The sequence below is a fragment of the Oryza sativa genome, chromosome 3 (assembly GCF_034140825.1).
Source record: "Oryza sativa Japonica Group chromosome 3, ASM3414082v1".
Taxonomy (NCBI): Eukaryota; Viridiplantae; Streptophyta; class Magnoliopsida; order Poales; family Poaceae; genus Oryza; species Oryza sativa.
In genome coordinates, this window is record NC_089037.1 from 24,229,414 (window position 1) to 24,245,212 (window position 15,799).

Genomic DNA, 15,799 nt, shown 5'->3' on the forward strand with positions numbered 1-15,799 from the left:
TTAGTAAACTGAGTAGTGTCAAACCAAGGAAACCTGAACAGAAACCGAACAAAGCTACATTAACCTACACCCAAAATACTCAATCAGACAATCTAAACTCTCAAGAAGACTGAAGAACAAGATTAACCAACAAATACCGCGGACAAGACTGAAGAACTACCTTCCATTGGTCCATAGGCAAAAGGCGCCGTCGAACTCCAAAACTCTGCACAGCACCACCAAAAGAAAAATGCTGTGCACAACAGTAGCCCGGTGCTATAATGAACCGAAATATGGAGAGCTGCAAAAAATGATGTTAGCTGAATAAAAACCTGTATTGAAGCTCAAGGAGCAAATTTACCATCTCCTCACTTTCAATTTGAGCATTGACTGCAATAGGAAGCACAACCATTTACAACTTTTTTTCCCTTCTTCTAACCTGTTAACGAATGAATTATATTTTGAGCGATGGCTGCTTTCCCCCTAACAACTCGGGGAAACAGCGATCACAGGCTTTCACATGAATATTGCTGTACAAGCAAAAAGAGAAGGAATTAACACTAAGGTATAAAAAGAGAAGAAGAAAAAAGTCAATCCCCTGCACTCAGCCATTCTAGTACACGACAAGGTAAGAGATCAACAACTGCATTTTGCCGCCACATGCAGCAGGAGAACCCTTTCATCTTTCAGCCAATCCAAACCAAACTGAGTTAAACCATAACTTTCCCCCCACGGGAATGGTGGTTCCTAAAACGAAGCTAAGCTAAGTATTTACAGCACATGAGTGCACCACCTTAAAGCAGCTGGTCCTGAACAGCTGTCATGCCTGAATGTTCTTCACACGGAAATCATGCCTGAATGTTGTAAGATTTTGAGTGAATTTATCTCTGTTCTTTGGTTCCAAATTCGTAGCAACATCAGTCATCAGCTTGTCGAAGCATTGCGAAAGGCGTTGTTGCTGGTCTACAGGCTGCAAGCAAGACGTACATTAGTTCTTCAATAATGATTACTAATGCTGTTATTGGTAGACATAAGTTCACAAAACTTAGGTACATATGAGACCAAAGCATCAGCACACTTAAATTGAAAATGACAGAACAAGTCAACACTGTATAATGCACCATATCAAGCCCAATATTGTTGAAAGATTTGATGATATCCACATAATGTAATTAAAGTATCCAGCATGACTCTGAAATAGTATAAACTAGTCGCCTAAAACAAATAAAGCTTGAAATCCTGTACGTCTGGGATATATCAAGCACTTGTGTTTTACTGCAGCACCATCTCAGGGGATCTGCCCACACCATTCCATACAAGAACTCAAAACCATGTATATGTTCCAATGTAATATTCATTTCATTTCCGTTCAAAAAACATCCATTTCATTTAAGCACAGATCTTAATAGACAAGTACATCACAAGTTGGACATACAGCGTACCAGTGATGAACACAAAATACAGTTCTAATCAAAGGATGTACTAGTAGAATTTAATATTTTTACTGAAAAGAAACTTGTCTCCTAGCAAATTAAATAAATGGCCTACACGCTCATGACTGGAAACATTGTTGATAACTTGACAGTAGAAAGCTTCAAGCAGAGAAGAAAAATAGAACAAGAAAGACAGGACTGCATAGTGGAACATCAGACGAGAGTTCACTAACCTGTGATGCCAATATCTGTGCTCTCAAATTACTAAACATCTGCACAAAGAAAGATAACTGATTAGAAAAGATCTAAAGACCCTCGCCAGAAAAAAAATATAAAGAAAATACAAACTGGGAAAAGAGTGCAAAAGAAATGCTAAGAAACATGATTTAAAATTTTTAAAAAGACAAGCACCTGTTCACTGATCATTATCAGACTCAGTATTGGTCTACTAAGACTCCACTGATTACCCGCATCCTCAAAGATGATGATCTCAAAAAGTGTCTTCAGTATCTGGCACAAAAAACAAAATGCAATTACATCCAGACCTTTCTGCATATGATAGAGAAGATTACTAACACAAACCTGAGGAAATAAAGTGGGGAACTCTCCGATATGCCGAGCAAGATTTAGTGCAGCTGGTGAAGGAGGGCCATCAGCAGCTGTGAAATTGTTGAAATAAAAGGCTGCCAAGCTATCAATGGCAGAGGCACACTGCCAAAAGGAAGCAATAATTTACAGATTAGTCCAAACAGAAAGCACTACAGAACAATGATGGATTCCAATGTGATGAGCATAGTTAAGGGCCCTTAGGCTTAATCAATGTCCATGGAACCAAGCAGTGCAACAGCACCATGGAGGCAGGAGATAAAACGGAAGGACTAAAAGCTTGTGTGTATTACTTCCTTAATAAATAGAGATACAACCCAATCCTTTACTATATATGCCATATCAAAGAACATGAAAATGATTTAACAGTAACCATAGGCAGATGTTGTTCCCATTACTGCTCACATGGAAATGATTTAAATAGAGAGGTTGACTACTGCTTCTATGTGGGCCCTAACCAGGTTGCACACGACATCCAGATCCAAGAGAAGAAACTAATAGGGAAAACACAAAAAAGAGAATAGAGTATTATGATGGCATCAATTATTATCTGCCAGCAACCACAGATTGGAACGGTCTTCGCCGATAGGACACAGTTTAAGCACTGATCCACCGATGCTGTTGTAACAAGAAGCGAGGAACATTTTTCAAGCAGTAAAAAGCATCATGCCACATACCTGTGTTGATATCCCTGTATCTAGACCTTTTAAGCCAGATTCAAGAGTGCTGACAATATGCACGAAGGTGTTTGTATCTAAATTGAGAACAAAAGTGATATGATTGCTGAACAGAACTTCAATATATCCATAGAATGCTTTCGACAGCTGAAATAAAGAAAGAACCTAGTATGAATGCTTCCACGAATGAAACAAGAATATCTCAATCATCTGGTTAAACATAAATCAATGTGGGACAACGCAAGACCTGGAATGGTGTCTAGGCTGTTTATTTGTCTGTGATCAAGCCAGTAAAAAGCACATAGGTTGGAAAACATAGCACTAAACCTGTACGCATGTTACCAGTGGGCAATTGCAAGATCACCTAAATAAATATACTAAGCTTGCATGCAGGGTACCTGCTGGTAAAATGCCAAGAAGACTACAAACAAAATGTTGAAAAAAAATACAAGTAAAGTCCAAACACACTGTGCTGCTGCCTATTTGTTGTCAACTACAGTTCTAGGAGTTGGGAGTATGCTCTTGAAAAAATGTTTGAAAATGTCTGGCATAAAAATAAAAAATAACTGCAGCATCCCATGTTCCAAAGAAAAAGCTTCCCGATAGGACTCTGGAGCACACTGTTGGCAGTACTCATTTCATGTTTTCTCCTGGTAATTTTAATGTGTATGTTTTCAAATAAAAAAATGACAGCGCTGTTATGACAGAGTATACAAATCTTTCTAGACAGGTTAGGATACTAGGATCTGATCAATTCATGCAACTAAACGTATCAACATACCAAGGGTGTAAATGCAGGGTTCTCAGTTAGATTACAAGATTGGCACTAAAATCACTCAGTCCAGTTCCTGATGCACAAGTAACCTCTGCTTAATTGATATACATAACATTCAATTCACTTTCATTGTGATATAATAAGAACTATACATCTTCAATGCTATAAAACTTAGCATGAATATTTTCGAGATCTTACTAACCATATCAATAAAAGCAATAGCACTACACAGCAAAACAATAGTAAATCACTAAAGTTGCCAGGAATACCTTTTTGAATGCCAATATGTCTGACAATGGAACTGAGAGGCTCATCTTTAAAGATATATCAAGAGCATCAGCAAGTGCTCTGTCACCATACAGCTCAAATACACCAAAGTTGACATAGTTTCCACATAAAGCTGCAATGGTTCTAGTCAGAATAACAGTACAAGAAAAAAAAATACAAATCTTTAGTCTGCAATTGGAGATGAGGTTCCCAGAAGATACAGTTTAAGAACAAATAGTTGGGCTCAAGTTGAGTGGAACTCAACCAATTTTATTCTTTAACATTAAAAGCACAACAAAAAGTTTGAATCAGAGGGTGGAACTAAGCTGTCACCCTAACAGAAAACTCCAAGTAACATCTTATACCAAATTCAAGTACATCAGTATCCTCTTGAAAAAGGAAATCCATAGATCGTAGCACACATGAAACCAAAAAAGTATAGAACGTCTCCATATTTGCAACAGAATTTAACCATAGTTGCAGCTAAATTTCAGTTTAGCCTAAATCATCATAAATCCATTCTCAACTACTGCAAATCTTATGCAATTTAAATATTTATCATCTGCCAAGCCCTACGAGGCAACAATTCAACTCAAATATCACAAATCAGTAAGGAGTTAAATGATTAACAAAAATGAACAAGCTTTCACAGTCCAGGTCATTATATGGCCCATGGGGATAAGCTAATATTGTCTGTTGGAAAACAATGATCTCAATGGGGTACAAAAACAAGGTTTTGGTCATGAAATTTCGTAGACATGTTGGAATGCAAATAACATTTCACAGCAAGTGTAACCTAAAGCACACTTTTTTCAAACAAAAAAAAAGTGCAATGAGAGTAACACATAAAATTGTAAAGGATGAAATTCACTAAAAAGATCAAGCATTAGATAACAGTGAATAACAGCAGGTAGACTTGCTGAAACTGTAATAAAATTGCAGAGCATACATGTGTTTTCAAAACATATTTTCTGAACTCACCTCTTGAAAGAACAGCAAGTGATATCCATATGCCTTTGTATTTACTTCCATAAATATCAGTGCCGTTTGGAAGTAACAGAATACGTGATCCATAAGCCACAATCAGCTTGCTAACCTCCCGGAATAAAAGGATCCCATTTGGTGATGACGAATCAAATGTCAATCTCTGAGCTTTGTTCAAAACAAACTCGCACATAAACTTGAGCAGGGGTGTGGTGACCTGTATGAACACAAAGTTGTGATTTTATAGTAGCTGAACAAAAAAAACATAAGGCTCTAGATAATTTTTAAAAAACAGTTCAAACTTTTTCAGCAAGAACAGCTATGCAAGGAAAGCATTGCGATTTCATAGTTACCTCTGGCTCATCAGCGTAGAGTGAGATGGCTTTCAATAAAAGTGGCATGCGAGATGGATACAGCCAGTCAAATAGGAGGCCATAGGTCCTGCGGCTGGATCAGACCAACAAAAGTAGTTAGTTTCCAAAAGAAGAGTTGATGTACACATATACTATATATAATCAAATTGTGCACCTGTTTGTGGCCATAGCAATGCCTCGTAAGTCTCTCATCAAACCAATAAATGCGTACTTCACAACATCAGTCCGGAAAGCAGCATCAGCAGTTGCCTCCAAATTAACTGCAACCTATAGAGAATACAAAGAAGAAAACCATATAAGAATAGAGAAAAAACTTAACTACTACTCTCTACGCCCCAAAATATAGCTATTTCTACCTACGATCTGGACAGGGCCAGATATAGAGGGAGTATGAATACAAGTAGCAATGCACCTGTAGGAGTGGCTCCATGAAACTCCTGAATTTTACTGGGGTGTCTTCCATGAAAATCAAGCAGCCAAGGATGTAGTAGAAGGTTGTTCTACTGCGGGCACATCTGTATTCTTCAAGAAATGGAAAAGTCTCCCTCTGAAAATATCAATAATGAAAATATAATCAATTCTAAGACCAGGAATGACACAGGGATAATATGAAACAGAAGCTAGTGAGAAGACTGTACAGAATGATTTGCAATTATAAATTTTGTACTCTCCAGCTTGAGAAGCAGTTTTCCAGTCATATAGCTGCTACGAAAATACATATGAAGAATTGTTATCATAATAAGCATGAGAAATGTAAAGTGAATACATATAGCTACAACTTTACCCAGATGCAAGTTCAAGGAAAAGGGACAGAGTATGATCAATAACATCCTCGCACTGTAACCACACAAAGGATCAGCCACAGCATATAGATCAAAGTATGCCTAAAATCAGTAAACGTCGAAACAATAGGTACCTCAGCATAGCACTTCAGATTAGTTGCTATTTTCCCAACAATGACATTGAGTAAAACTAAATGGTCATTCAGTCCAAGAAGCTCAGATAATCTTGCATACAACTGCTGCAGCAAAGAAGTAAAACTTGATGGGGATTTACAAAAAAAGGTACATCAAGAAAAAAAAGAAAATTATAATTGTTATGTTCTATTATTCGGTTTCTTCTAACCTTTGAAGAATGCATGGCTTGATCTCCTACATATGACCTTCTGAAATTTTGCACAAAGATAAGAATAGCACGATCAAGTCTTTGCTTACTTAATACTTGATATCTCTGCAAAGAATGCACCGCAAGTCATCATTCACAAACTTGTGAAGCTGTGAATGGTTATAAGAGCAGCTAAAACAGGTTAATGAAAGTAAAGGACAAATTGGAGAGCATTCCGTAATCCGTAGTGTCGCAATACAGAAACAGATTTGGTTTATGGGGACAATATGTGGTTTACATACTGTACATAATACAATATGAAAAATGGCTCTTAAAGTGAGCTGATTTTGGCCAAAGATTAAGTTCATATGGGAACATTGTTTAGATATTTTCATTAAATAAATTCAATTTCAGCCTATTTTTAAGTGCAAATTCACAGCTTTCATTTCTCATGATAACTGTAAGAAACACCAAAACACCATCAACAACCACATGTGTTGTTGTGACTCCAAGCTTCATGACGAATGGAGAAACAAGTAATTGGTTGTCTATGTTACAGTATTGGCGATAAAATTAAGAAAATATCTAAGTTGCTCCTTAGTTATTTGATGCTGCACATTTTAAAGAACAGTTGACCCGTGCCCATGTAACTACTTACAAAAAATTAAATGCTTGTGAAAAAACAAAACCAGTCCTACCTACATATGCAATTATATTCTATAATTTGCAGACAATACTAGAAAGGAAAATTGTTGTTGCTACAAGTACACTAGCTCAGCACTCAGCTTTCATGTTAGATGACCAAATCATTTTCATCTAACCTGTGCGTGCACCCCTGTGTCAGTAACGTTTATCAACTGTAACACACGGGCTGCAAGTTCTGCGTCAATTAACTCCTGTGATTCTTGGCTGCATAACAAAATGAACATTGTAAGTGAAAAGAAAAGGAAATCAAACAGAATATAAGGAAGGAAGCAAGGAATGTTAATTTCTCACCTACAACCAATGGTCTGCCTAATCTTGAGAATGGCTGCAATTATGTGGACTAGCCATGTGAGCTGTCCTTCAATGACAGAGAGCTCATTCGCATCTCCAGGAGCTGGTAATCTTGACCTTTCCTGTAAAAGTATTTGACTTTGAAAAGGCATTCTTTATGCCCCAAAAAGAGGCCTGTGAAATAACACTAACATACCATATAAGCTTGTAGAAGAGGCTCCATAATATTTATGATGTAAATGCTACTGTTTTGGTACTGCAAATCAGCAAAAGAAAATCATCATATGGGCATGTCATAAAATGCAATTCTCTCTCAAAAAAAAAAAAGAGACTAAGAACAATAAGGGCATTTCATCTAGATTCTTCATACTATTGGTAACGGGCAAGGAGGTTAGTAGTGACTCAAAATAATTATATAAGAATAAGAATTCCATCCAGACAAAAAGTAACAGATATATATAATGAAGTGGCATATAAATTAGCTGAAAACAGCAGAAACGATAATAAGAGATCTTCATCTGAAATTTGTCGTATTTTTTTTATCTTATTTACTATATTTTCTGCACCCGTCCACAATATGAAAGCACTTAAGTTGGCCAAAAATTTACTCTGGTTATTCTTGTTTTAAAATCATATAATTAAATACGATAAAAATGAATAGCATAATGCTACTTAAATTTGATGCATCTATTGTTGTTGTGTAATGATTCTATTAGTTCTTCAATATTTAAAGAAAGAAATTCTGGTACCATATACAAGAAATTACTAAGTGCATGCAGTAAACTGCAAGTAGATAGAACCAATGCATATGTTCAATAAAAAGATCAATTACATAAAACTATGAATCCTGTTATGTGAAAAGCTGGAACAGGGTTAATCTCCATAAAAGAAAACATTCAATTGATTACGCGATGTATCTTATCTACAGGTGGACATGATTACAAAGATGGATCCAATCAAAAGTTTAACAGAAAATTGTCTCTTAAATTGGAAACCAGAACTTGACAGGAAATAGCGACCTGGAATCTACAAAGGTAAGGAAGAGACTCCAACTGCTCCTGAAGAACATCCACATTATCCAAAGTATCATCAGATGAGTCGTTTGCAAAGCTGGCCTGAGATGGATAGAAACAACAGGATATAACAAACGTTACCGCTTCAACTGAGATAGAAAGCAGTTCCATCATCTCATTAGAAATCAGTACCTGAACAGAATTAATTCTAGAGGTGATAAAACCCTCCGTGATTTTCGGAACGGTCTCATCAAGCATACTTGGTGTGTCGCCTTTCAAGTAAGGAACAGATGTCACCAGCCTTGACCAAAGACTCAAAAGATAGTAGACACTATTGCTGGCCCACTGCAAATATTCGATAGTTAAAACTATTGGAAATTGATTATTGAATAATCCAGTGCTAAGAGAATGAGTCAAAAAAAAAAAGGGAAACAGACCTGCCATGACAACAGGGATTTAGTTGTGAATTCTGCTACTAAACCAATCCATTCACCATAAAACTCAATACTCAGAAGCTCTGACAACTGCGAAGTACAACAATGCAAGAGCCCACACTTAATCACAAAGAGGTCCATTCATAGCTGGATATTACTATGACAATAACAGAGAACTTGATAAAGGATCAAAAACCAGTGCAGCCAACATTATCTAGTAACACTGATAACAATCAACCAACCAAATCATTTGGTAGTCAATGCCGGGAGTATTCCGAATGACACAATGAAGATATGCCAACAGCAAACAAACATAATACAGTTCAATTTTGTTTTCATGATCAACATAGACTAATTTACATAACTACATTACTATCAAAGTTCTAGATAAGAAGGAATGGTCATTCATGGCAAATTATGAATGTGGTAAGAAAATATTGAACCATGCTTTTTGTTCCAGAACATATACGATAGATACAACTTAACAAACAGTAAGTTAGTAATAGGCAATTGGGACAATGAATGCATATAGAAAATTGGTAAAAGAAACTTTGGAACAATGGCCATCTTCACTTGACAACACTATGACACAGGTATTAAATGCTTTCTAAACAGAGAACAACTCCATTGTTTATTGAAACTTTGAAAGCTAATAAATTGGTACCAAATGTCTGTAAGGCAAAAAAAAAGTCAACAAAAATAGCACTTGCAAGTTGCAAACAATACCAAAAATACATATAAACATCGTATACACAACAGTTCATTACGTAGAATTATAAATATAATACAAATTAACTATTCCATCAACTGTTCACTACAACATGCACTGCATCACTACGATATGCTCTACATCAAAACCAATGCACTCTAAAAATGCAATCCACTATTTAGAACCTTGACTTGCATATCAGTATGACTAGTTAGTGCTCCCAGTAAAGCCAAAAGACTAGAACCTACAAACAAATGGAATTACTTATTACTGTTCCTTCAAAGCAATAGTACAAAACCACAAATCAGGGTAAAATAACATCAGTAAGGCATGTTTGGAATCCCACAAAATCCCCGCCATCCCAGTTCATTTCAGCCAGGATACCAACCAGAATTGGGCCACCCAACCAAGGCCTAAAAGAACTCAATGCGCACTTCATAATTAATGCATCATTACTGTTGCCAACTAATTCATCGGTTGTTACGTAGCAAAAACTAGCAAGTCATTAATTCTGTAAAAGAATGCAAAGGGAAAGAACAAAGAGCAAATCCTTGACACAAAACAAACAAGTTAGCTTCATCCTTCATTTTAAGTAACAGGATTCCAACCTGGAAATTCACTTTGAAACGTCCAAGAAGGCGGCAGAACTCATGGTAATTTCCATGATCAGCAAGACCTGTAGATGAGCAGATCACACATCAGAAGAATAAATTACGTAAAGATATGGAGCATTTATTTTTGTTCCTGCATGGAGCGAATTTGAGACAAGTATCTAATTTTAAAGATTACTAATAAACAAAGGTGTGCTTTTACTTATAAAAAGCAAGTCTGGTTTCTACAGTGCACCACATAGCGTGACCAGGCATGAGTCAATCAACTCGTGTTTAGAGTAAATGCCTCTTAACCTTACATAAAAGAGGCTTTTCACTCTATGTAAGAGGATTGCAATTGAAATCGCTGGTCCTAATTACTGAAATTTGTAACAGGACTAAAATAGAACAGAACTTGGCAACAAAAGGACAAAGCGATAACCTTGGCCAGTTTGGAGTATCTCCTTTGTGCCTGACATCAGATGAGAAAGAAACTGGGTCCTTGAAGGGTCCTCAACGAAAATACTGCGCCTGACAGAAGCAAGTCTCACAAGACATTCCAAAGCCTGCAGAAATGAAGGGCTAGGACACATAAAGAAGTGCATAGGAGAGGGGCGCGGGGAAGAGTCAAGAAAAGAGCTAATCCACTGAACATGGCACATTACTTACAAAGAAAGAAAAGAGTAACAGCTGTTTGTAAGATAAATTCACAAGGAAAATATTGCTTCTTAGAGATTCTTGAAAGGAATAAAGCATGCCTCTTAGAGATCCATACATTAGGAAAATATTGCTGCTTCACAGAGGTGAGGAAGTCATACTTTTAAAAGAAAACATTGGGAAAATATTGCTGCTGAATGGAAGTAAATTTTGTAAAACTGTAGTGGTAGCTAACTAGAAATAAGTTTGAAAAATGTATTAATGAAAAATCATGCAATCAAAGTGTACATTCTAAACATGAGGAACTAGAAGCAAAATATATCTCTTTTGTGTTAATGGAGTAATGGACAAAGCACTTGGTAAAATAATCAGAGATTATATTGTCGATATTATTCAAATCACCCAATCAAAGTATACCTCTTTTGAAACACATGTATCATTGACTTTATAGTAATCGAAGAAGATCTGAACAGTAGAAGGATCTTGAAGGAGAGGCCTCCAAGATGCAGGAAGCTGCATCAATAAAAAAAATACATAAATTATAAGAAATAGACCAACTGGGATAGGTCAAATGTTTTACAGAGAAGATAACAATTGTGCAAACTAACATACCTGCACTGTACCAAATTCCTCAGAGCTTTCATCCACAGGACAACCAACAAAGTCATATGACAAGCACCTTAATGCAAGCAAGAGAGGATCACGCCTAAAGTCATCAGGTACTGCAGTTTAATTACAGATCGTATCAGAAGATGGAAGTGAGAAAGTGTGGACATTCCAATACACACTACTTTTAACAAAATGGATGAGACTGGTCCTTGAACTTTACCTTCACTCTTCAGTTGGTGTAATGAGGTTAAAGAAATTTGGAAGATCTGTAGAAGAAACTGGTCCTTGAACGAACAAGCAATTTTTCTGTGAAGTGTCAAAGGCATCGCGTTTGCCTGCATGCATACACAGACACAAAAAGTCAGCTAAATACATTACAGTCCACCTGACAAAGGAAATTGAACAAGAGTGGATAAAAATGGGCAAAACAATATAAACTATATTGAAAATATATAAGCAACAACACAAGTACATAACCCAATCAGAAGTGAAGATATTGACCAACACTATAATTCATAAGCAGAAGACAGCATGCAAAAAGTAAGAAGAAGCCAAGTACATACTGAGAAAGCTTAATGGTCAATCCAACTATTCATTGAAAGAATTGTTTACGGAAAAAAGAGACACAGTTCACAGAAGATATTTGTAGAACTAGAACCCTTTCTTTTCTTGTACTAAGCAAGCAATCTGTGTTATTTCATGTTAAATAAAATGAAACTCAACATTACAAGAAATACAGTGACATGCAATCATATTCAAGAAACTATACCAGAAAAAATTAAGAGGTCAAAGAAGGCAATAAAAAGAAGTGACATGCTAACAGAAAGGTGGGACAGTACAGTAAAAAGGCTGAAATGTGCATCACAGTTCCAAGAAGGTAAAAAAGATTGCTACCAACACTACCCCAACACAATTTAGTAAAGTGCCACATATCATATTGCCGCCAATACTCTTTAAAATAAATGGAAATTAATATAGTAACCATCAGTGTCAATGTTTAACTTTGGCTTGTTAACATTGGTTGGATTAACCATTAATATTTTGATTGACAATACTATGCCTATATATGTCTATCTGCATGTTTATAACTCTTTGTTAAGCATCGGAAAGGAAAATAAAGAATAACTTTTCCTTTTGGTATGAATTGTGTGTGCACAGGTTAGTGCATATATGTAGTGTTTCATGTACGCTTGACCTTCTGTGTCTCATCCGATGTTTTATGAATGTATGTGCATGTGCGATTTATAAGTGCCAACAAGCACATTGTGCAGTTCTAAACATAAAAAAAAATTAATACTGTTAAAATATTTTTCAACTTTTAAATTAATCTACATATTGCCAAATTGCATTATCATATTGATTAGGATCAAACCAGTTATTGAAAATTATAATAAAAAAGAAGTTTCTAGGTGGCACCTGGTTCATTTCTCCTACAAGATGATATAGTATCTTCAATCCTATAAAATAATGATCCTGGGATGCCTGAAATGAAAAGCATAAGCAGCAACTTTAGTATGCATCAATTAACTTGCAATAGAGCATGGAATAAAACCTATAAATGTTCCTCATATGGATTCTTTAATAGATCTGGTAGGCTGGTTATCCTTTTTCATATTACTTAGTTCTAAAGAATGGGCATTGGTCATAGAAATTGCCAAGGATTTATGTACCAAGGTATATAGCTCCACTCAAATCAAAGGTGCATAGTCCTTAAATATGTCATCAACAGTTAAAAAGTTCTCAGCTAAATGCCAACAAAACAGACAACAAACTTACAAGAGATAAGAAATCGGCTGCCTCCTTGACAATATCTCTGAATTTATCATCATCGAACCATCCAAATTTTGTAATTCGACAGACAAGCTGAATTAGGGATTTAATCACAAACGTCTGCAGTTTAGGTCCCCTCGTAGCAAGATAGTTTATGACATAATTCCCTTCAAACAGATCACAATATATTGATTTAAAATTAGCAGTAGACAAGGGCACAAAAGTACACAAAATAGATTTAAGCATTGTTTATACACATGTATTTTTGCAATTTAGCTACATTAACAATGCATAAAACAACAATGAATAAATGGAAATAAATATTTGGCCATTCTAATCTGCTGCAAAGGCATAAATGAAGTCAGGAATAGAATGTAAAATATTTGTCCATTCAACTCGAGCCATATTCAATAAGCATAAGACATCAAAGGCAACAGAAATAAGTTAAGGAAGGAACAACAAAGATTAAAATATGGCCACTTATACTAGATGGCACTACAAACGAGTGCTTACTGCTTTCTGTAGTAACTTGCAACGCAGAACTAATCATAACTGATTAAATTGGTAGAGACGTAAATGAAAACATGCCATGCAGATGCAATAGAAAAGCAAAAATAGCTGAATAACTGATTTCATGATAGATTTTTGGAAAGGAACATTACGGATATCAAGGCGCAATTGCAATGAAAGACTGCGGTCGTTGACTTGGTTCAACAAGCTTGAACTGGCCAGCATCAGGGCATATGGTGTTGAGGCATTGTCCAATATATATTGGCACTGTGAAATGTAGTCACTGTTCTCCGAGAAGCACTTGAGGATGCTTTCAGCGTGTGCTCGCTCAGCAGAGTCTCTAGAATTGTAAAGCTTTTCACACAACAGCTCTAACTGTGCTAGGCTCTCCATTGATGACATGAATAAGGAGCTCCAATTTTCCAGTTGACCAAGTATCCAATGTTAATATGCCACCAGGTTCTGGATTAATATCCACGAATTTGCATGAATGTTTGTCACAAGCTTAGAGTTAATGCACTAGGTATTCGGTTCAACAGGAAACTTGAAAAGTACCATAAGAGCTTTGAAGCTGAAATATATGATTCTAGCACAGGAGAAGGATAGTCACAAACTCAATACATTCATATTACAAGAGAAATGTTTCAACAAAAGAGTTTTCTCATGTACAGTCTTTTCAATGACGCGTAATCAAAGATGAAGACCAAAGACACAAGAGAAAACAGCTAACAAGCTTATATCGCCAATACCAGCCACAACTCAGCCTGGGTAGAGTTATCTGCAAGAGTGGAAATGCCAAACTCAGTGACAGCTAAAGCAGCACAATGGCAGAATAATCATCTAAGAAGAACTTTATGTCGCCATTGACTAAGCATTTCTAGTTCATAACACAGCTAAATGGGCTACACAAACATATCCATTTAGCCGTGTTATGAACTAGAAATGCTTAGTCAGTGCCAACATAAAGTTCTTCTTAGATGATTATTCCGCCATATAATGATTTATAAGTTTCATGATGAACAGAATACCTAGTGCATTAACTCTAAGCTTGCGACAAACATTCATGCAAATTCGTGGGCATTAATCCAAAACCTGGTGGCATATTAACTATTGCAAATCCAATATTTATGCACCCATGCCACGGCTGCCACATCCAAGGAAATTTGCTCAGACATAACAAAAGGGGCACAGTAATATGCACAACTAACAGGGTCACAGATCTAACTTGAATGAGCACATCACAAACAACCAGTGCAGATCTGAGCTACGAGGCAATCGATTTAACAAATATTCATGTGTACAAAACTGAAAGATAAGTAGATCGACCAAGAAATATATTTTTAGTCATGCTTAGCAACATCTAGAAAATAGACCAACAGTGCATAACATGGCAAAAATATATAGCAAAATCCAAGCCTATGCAGCACTTTGTTGCACCCAAATCAACCTAAAATCCATCACATTTTAGTAGATCTAGGTTTGTTTATGAAGGGGACATGTGCTCTCATCCACAAAGAAAAACAGAAATCAAAGAAAGAGTGGACACAAAATTGAAGGGGGTAGGAAAGGGGAGAGGATTCCCAACCCTACAATGGGCGGCGGCATACCATCCTTGCACTTACCGGAGAGCTCGACGGAGAGAACCGAAGAGGAGAGGGCGTGAGGAAGAAAACCGACGAAGAAGATGGGCTCAACGGAGAGAACGAGGACTTCACAGTGGAAGAGAAGGCGGGCAGCCGACGGATCTGAGGGGGGGCGACGGAGGGAGCCGGCGATGGAGGGGAGCCGGCGCCGACGCCCGGCGGCGGAGGATGAGGCGGCGATGAGCAGCAGCGGCCGAACCCTAAGCTTTTCTTTCGGTGGGAGGAAATGAGGAGGCGGAGAAGTAGTCGAGGCCGCGCGGTGACTTCTCTCGCTGCCTGGCTGCCTGCACTCGCGGCTCGCTGCACGCCTCGAGCGGCGAGCCAGGCTGTGGAGCGAAGGTCGAATCGGCCGTTTTCGTGGAAAAAGTACACCTCAAGGTCCTGTTTACTTTTTGGTAAAATGAAAATTTTTAAGGTAGTGACGTTTGACCGGTTGTCGAAAGGTGTTTTCGGATACGAATGAAAAAACTAATTTCATAACTCGTCTGGAAACCGCAGGACGAATCTTTTGAGCACATATGGGTTATTGTAGCACTTATGGCTAATCATGGCCTAATTAGGCTCGAAAGATTCGTCTCACGATTTTATATATAAACTGTGCAATTAGAGCATCCCAGCAGCTCATCTAAATTTCATCATCCACACTCCCATTTAGATAGTCATCCCAAA

At 37.0% G+C, this 15,799-nt stretch overlaps 1 protein-coding gene across 5 annotated transcripts; it reads right to left on the bottom strand.

Annotated features, from left to right (window-relative positions):
• Positions 1–316: 316 nt before the first annotated feature.
• On the bottom strand, positions 317–15,366 carry LOC4333453 (uncharacterized). Of its 5 annotated transcripts, none has more exons than XM_066308606.1 (31): positions 15,110–15,366; positions 14,516–14,631; positions 14,043–14,265; positions 13,640–13,949; positions 12,984–13,144; positions 12,624–12,689; positions 11,428–11,542; positions 11,211–11,320; positions 11,016–11,111; positions 10,384–10,507; positions 9,960–10,027; positions 8,646–8,732; positions 8,401–8,553; positions 8,215–8,310; positions 7,392–7,451; positions 7,196–7,317; positions 7,021–7,108; positions 6,221–6,325; positions 6,012–6,113; positions 5,880–5,932; positions 5,734–5,797; positions 5,508–5,642; positions 5,250–5,362; positions 5,075–5,168; positions 4,719–4,938; positions 3,740–3,870; positions 2,696–2,842; positions 1,995–2,123; positions 1,824–1,922; positions 1,646–1,684; positions 317–949 (listed from the first exon to the last, which is right to left on the bottom strand). In XM_066308606.1, exons 4-31 carry the CDS (start codon positions 13,887–13,889, stop codon positions 800–802), a joined length of 3,177 nt encoding a protein of 1,058 aa, XP_066164703.1. In that variant the 5' UTR covers positions 13,890–13,949; positions 14,043–14,265; positions 14,516–14,631; positions 15,110–15,366; the 3' UTR covers positions 317–799. The 5 variants fall into 5 exon arrangements, with proteins under 5 accessions (XP_066164703.1, XP_025879580.1, XP_066164702.1 ...); XM_026023795.2 differs by having other exon boundaries at positions 6,012–6,116; XM_066308605.1 differs by lacking the exon at positions 14,516–14,631.
• Positions 15,367–15,799: the final 433 nt, after the last annotated feature.

What these genes read in the sequence shown, in the direction of transcription:
- LOC4333453 (XM_015775987.3), bottom strand. Translation starts at nt 13,889, where the DNA reads ATGTCATCAATGGAGAGCCTAGCACAGTTAGAGCTGTTGTGTGAAAAG. An exon ending in ATACATGTGTTTCAAAAGAG is followed by an intron (nt 10,508 to 11,015) that starts GTATACTTTGAT and finishes TCATTTCTGCAG; the next exon opens with GCTTTGGAATGTCTTGTGAG. An exon ending in TCCCCACTTTATTTCCTCAG is followed by an intron (nt 1,923 to 1,994) that starts GTTTGTGTTAGT and finishes TTTTTGTGCCAG; the next exon opens with ATACTGAAGACACTTTTTGA.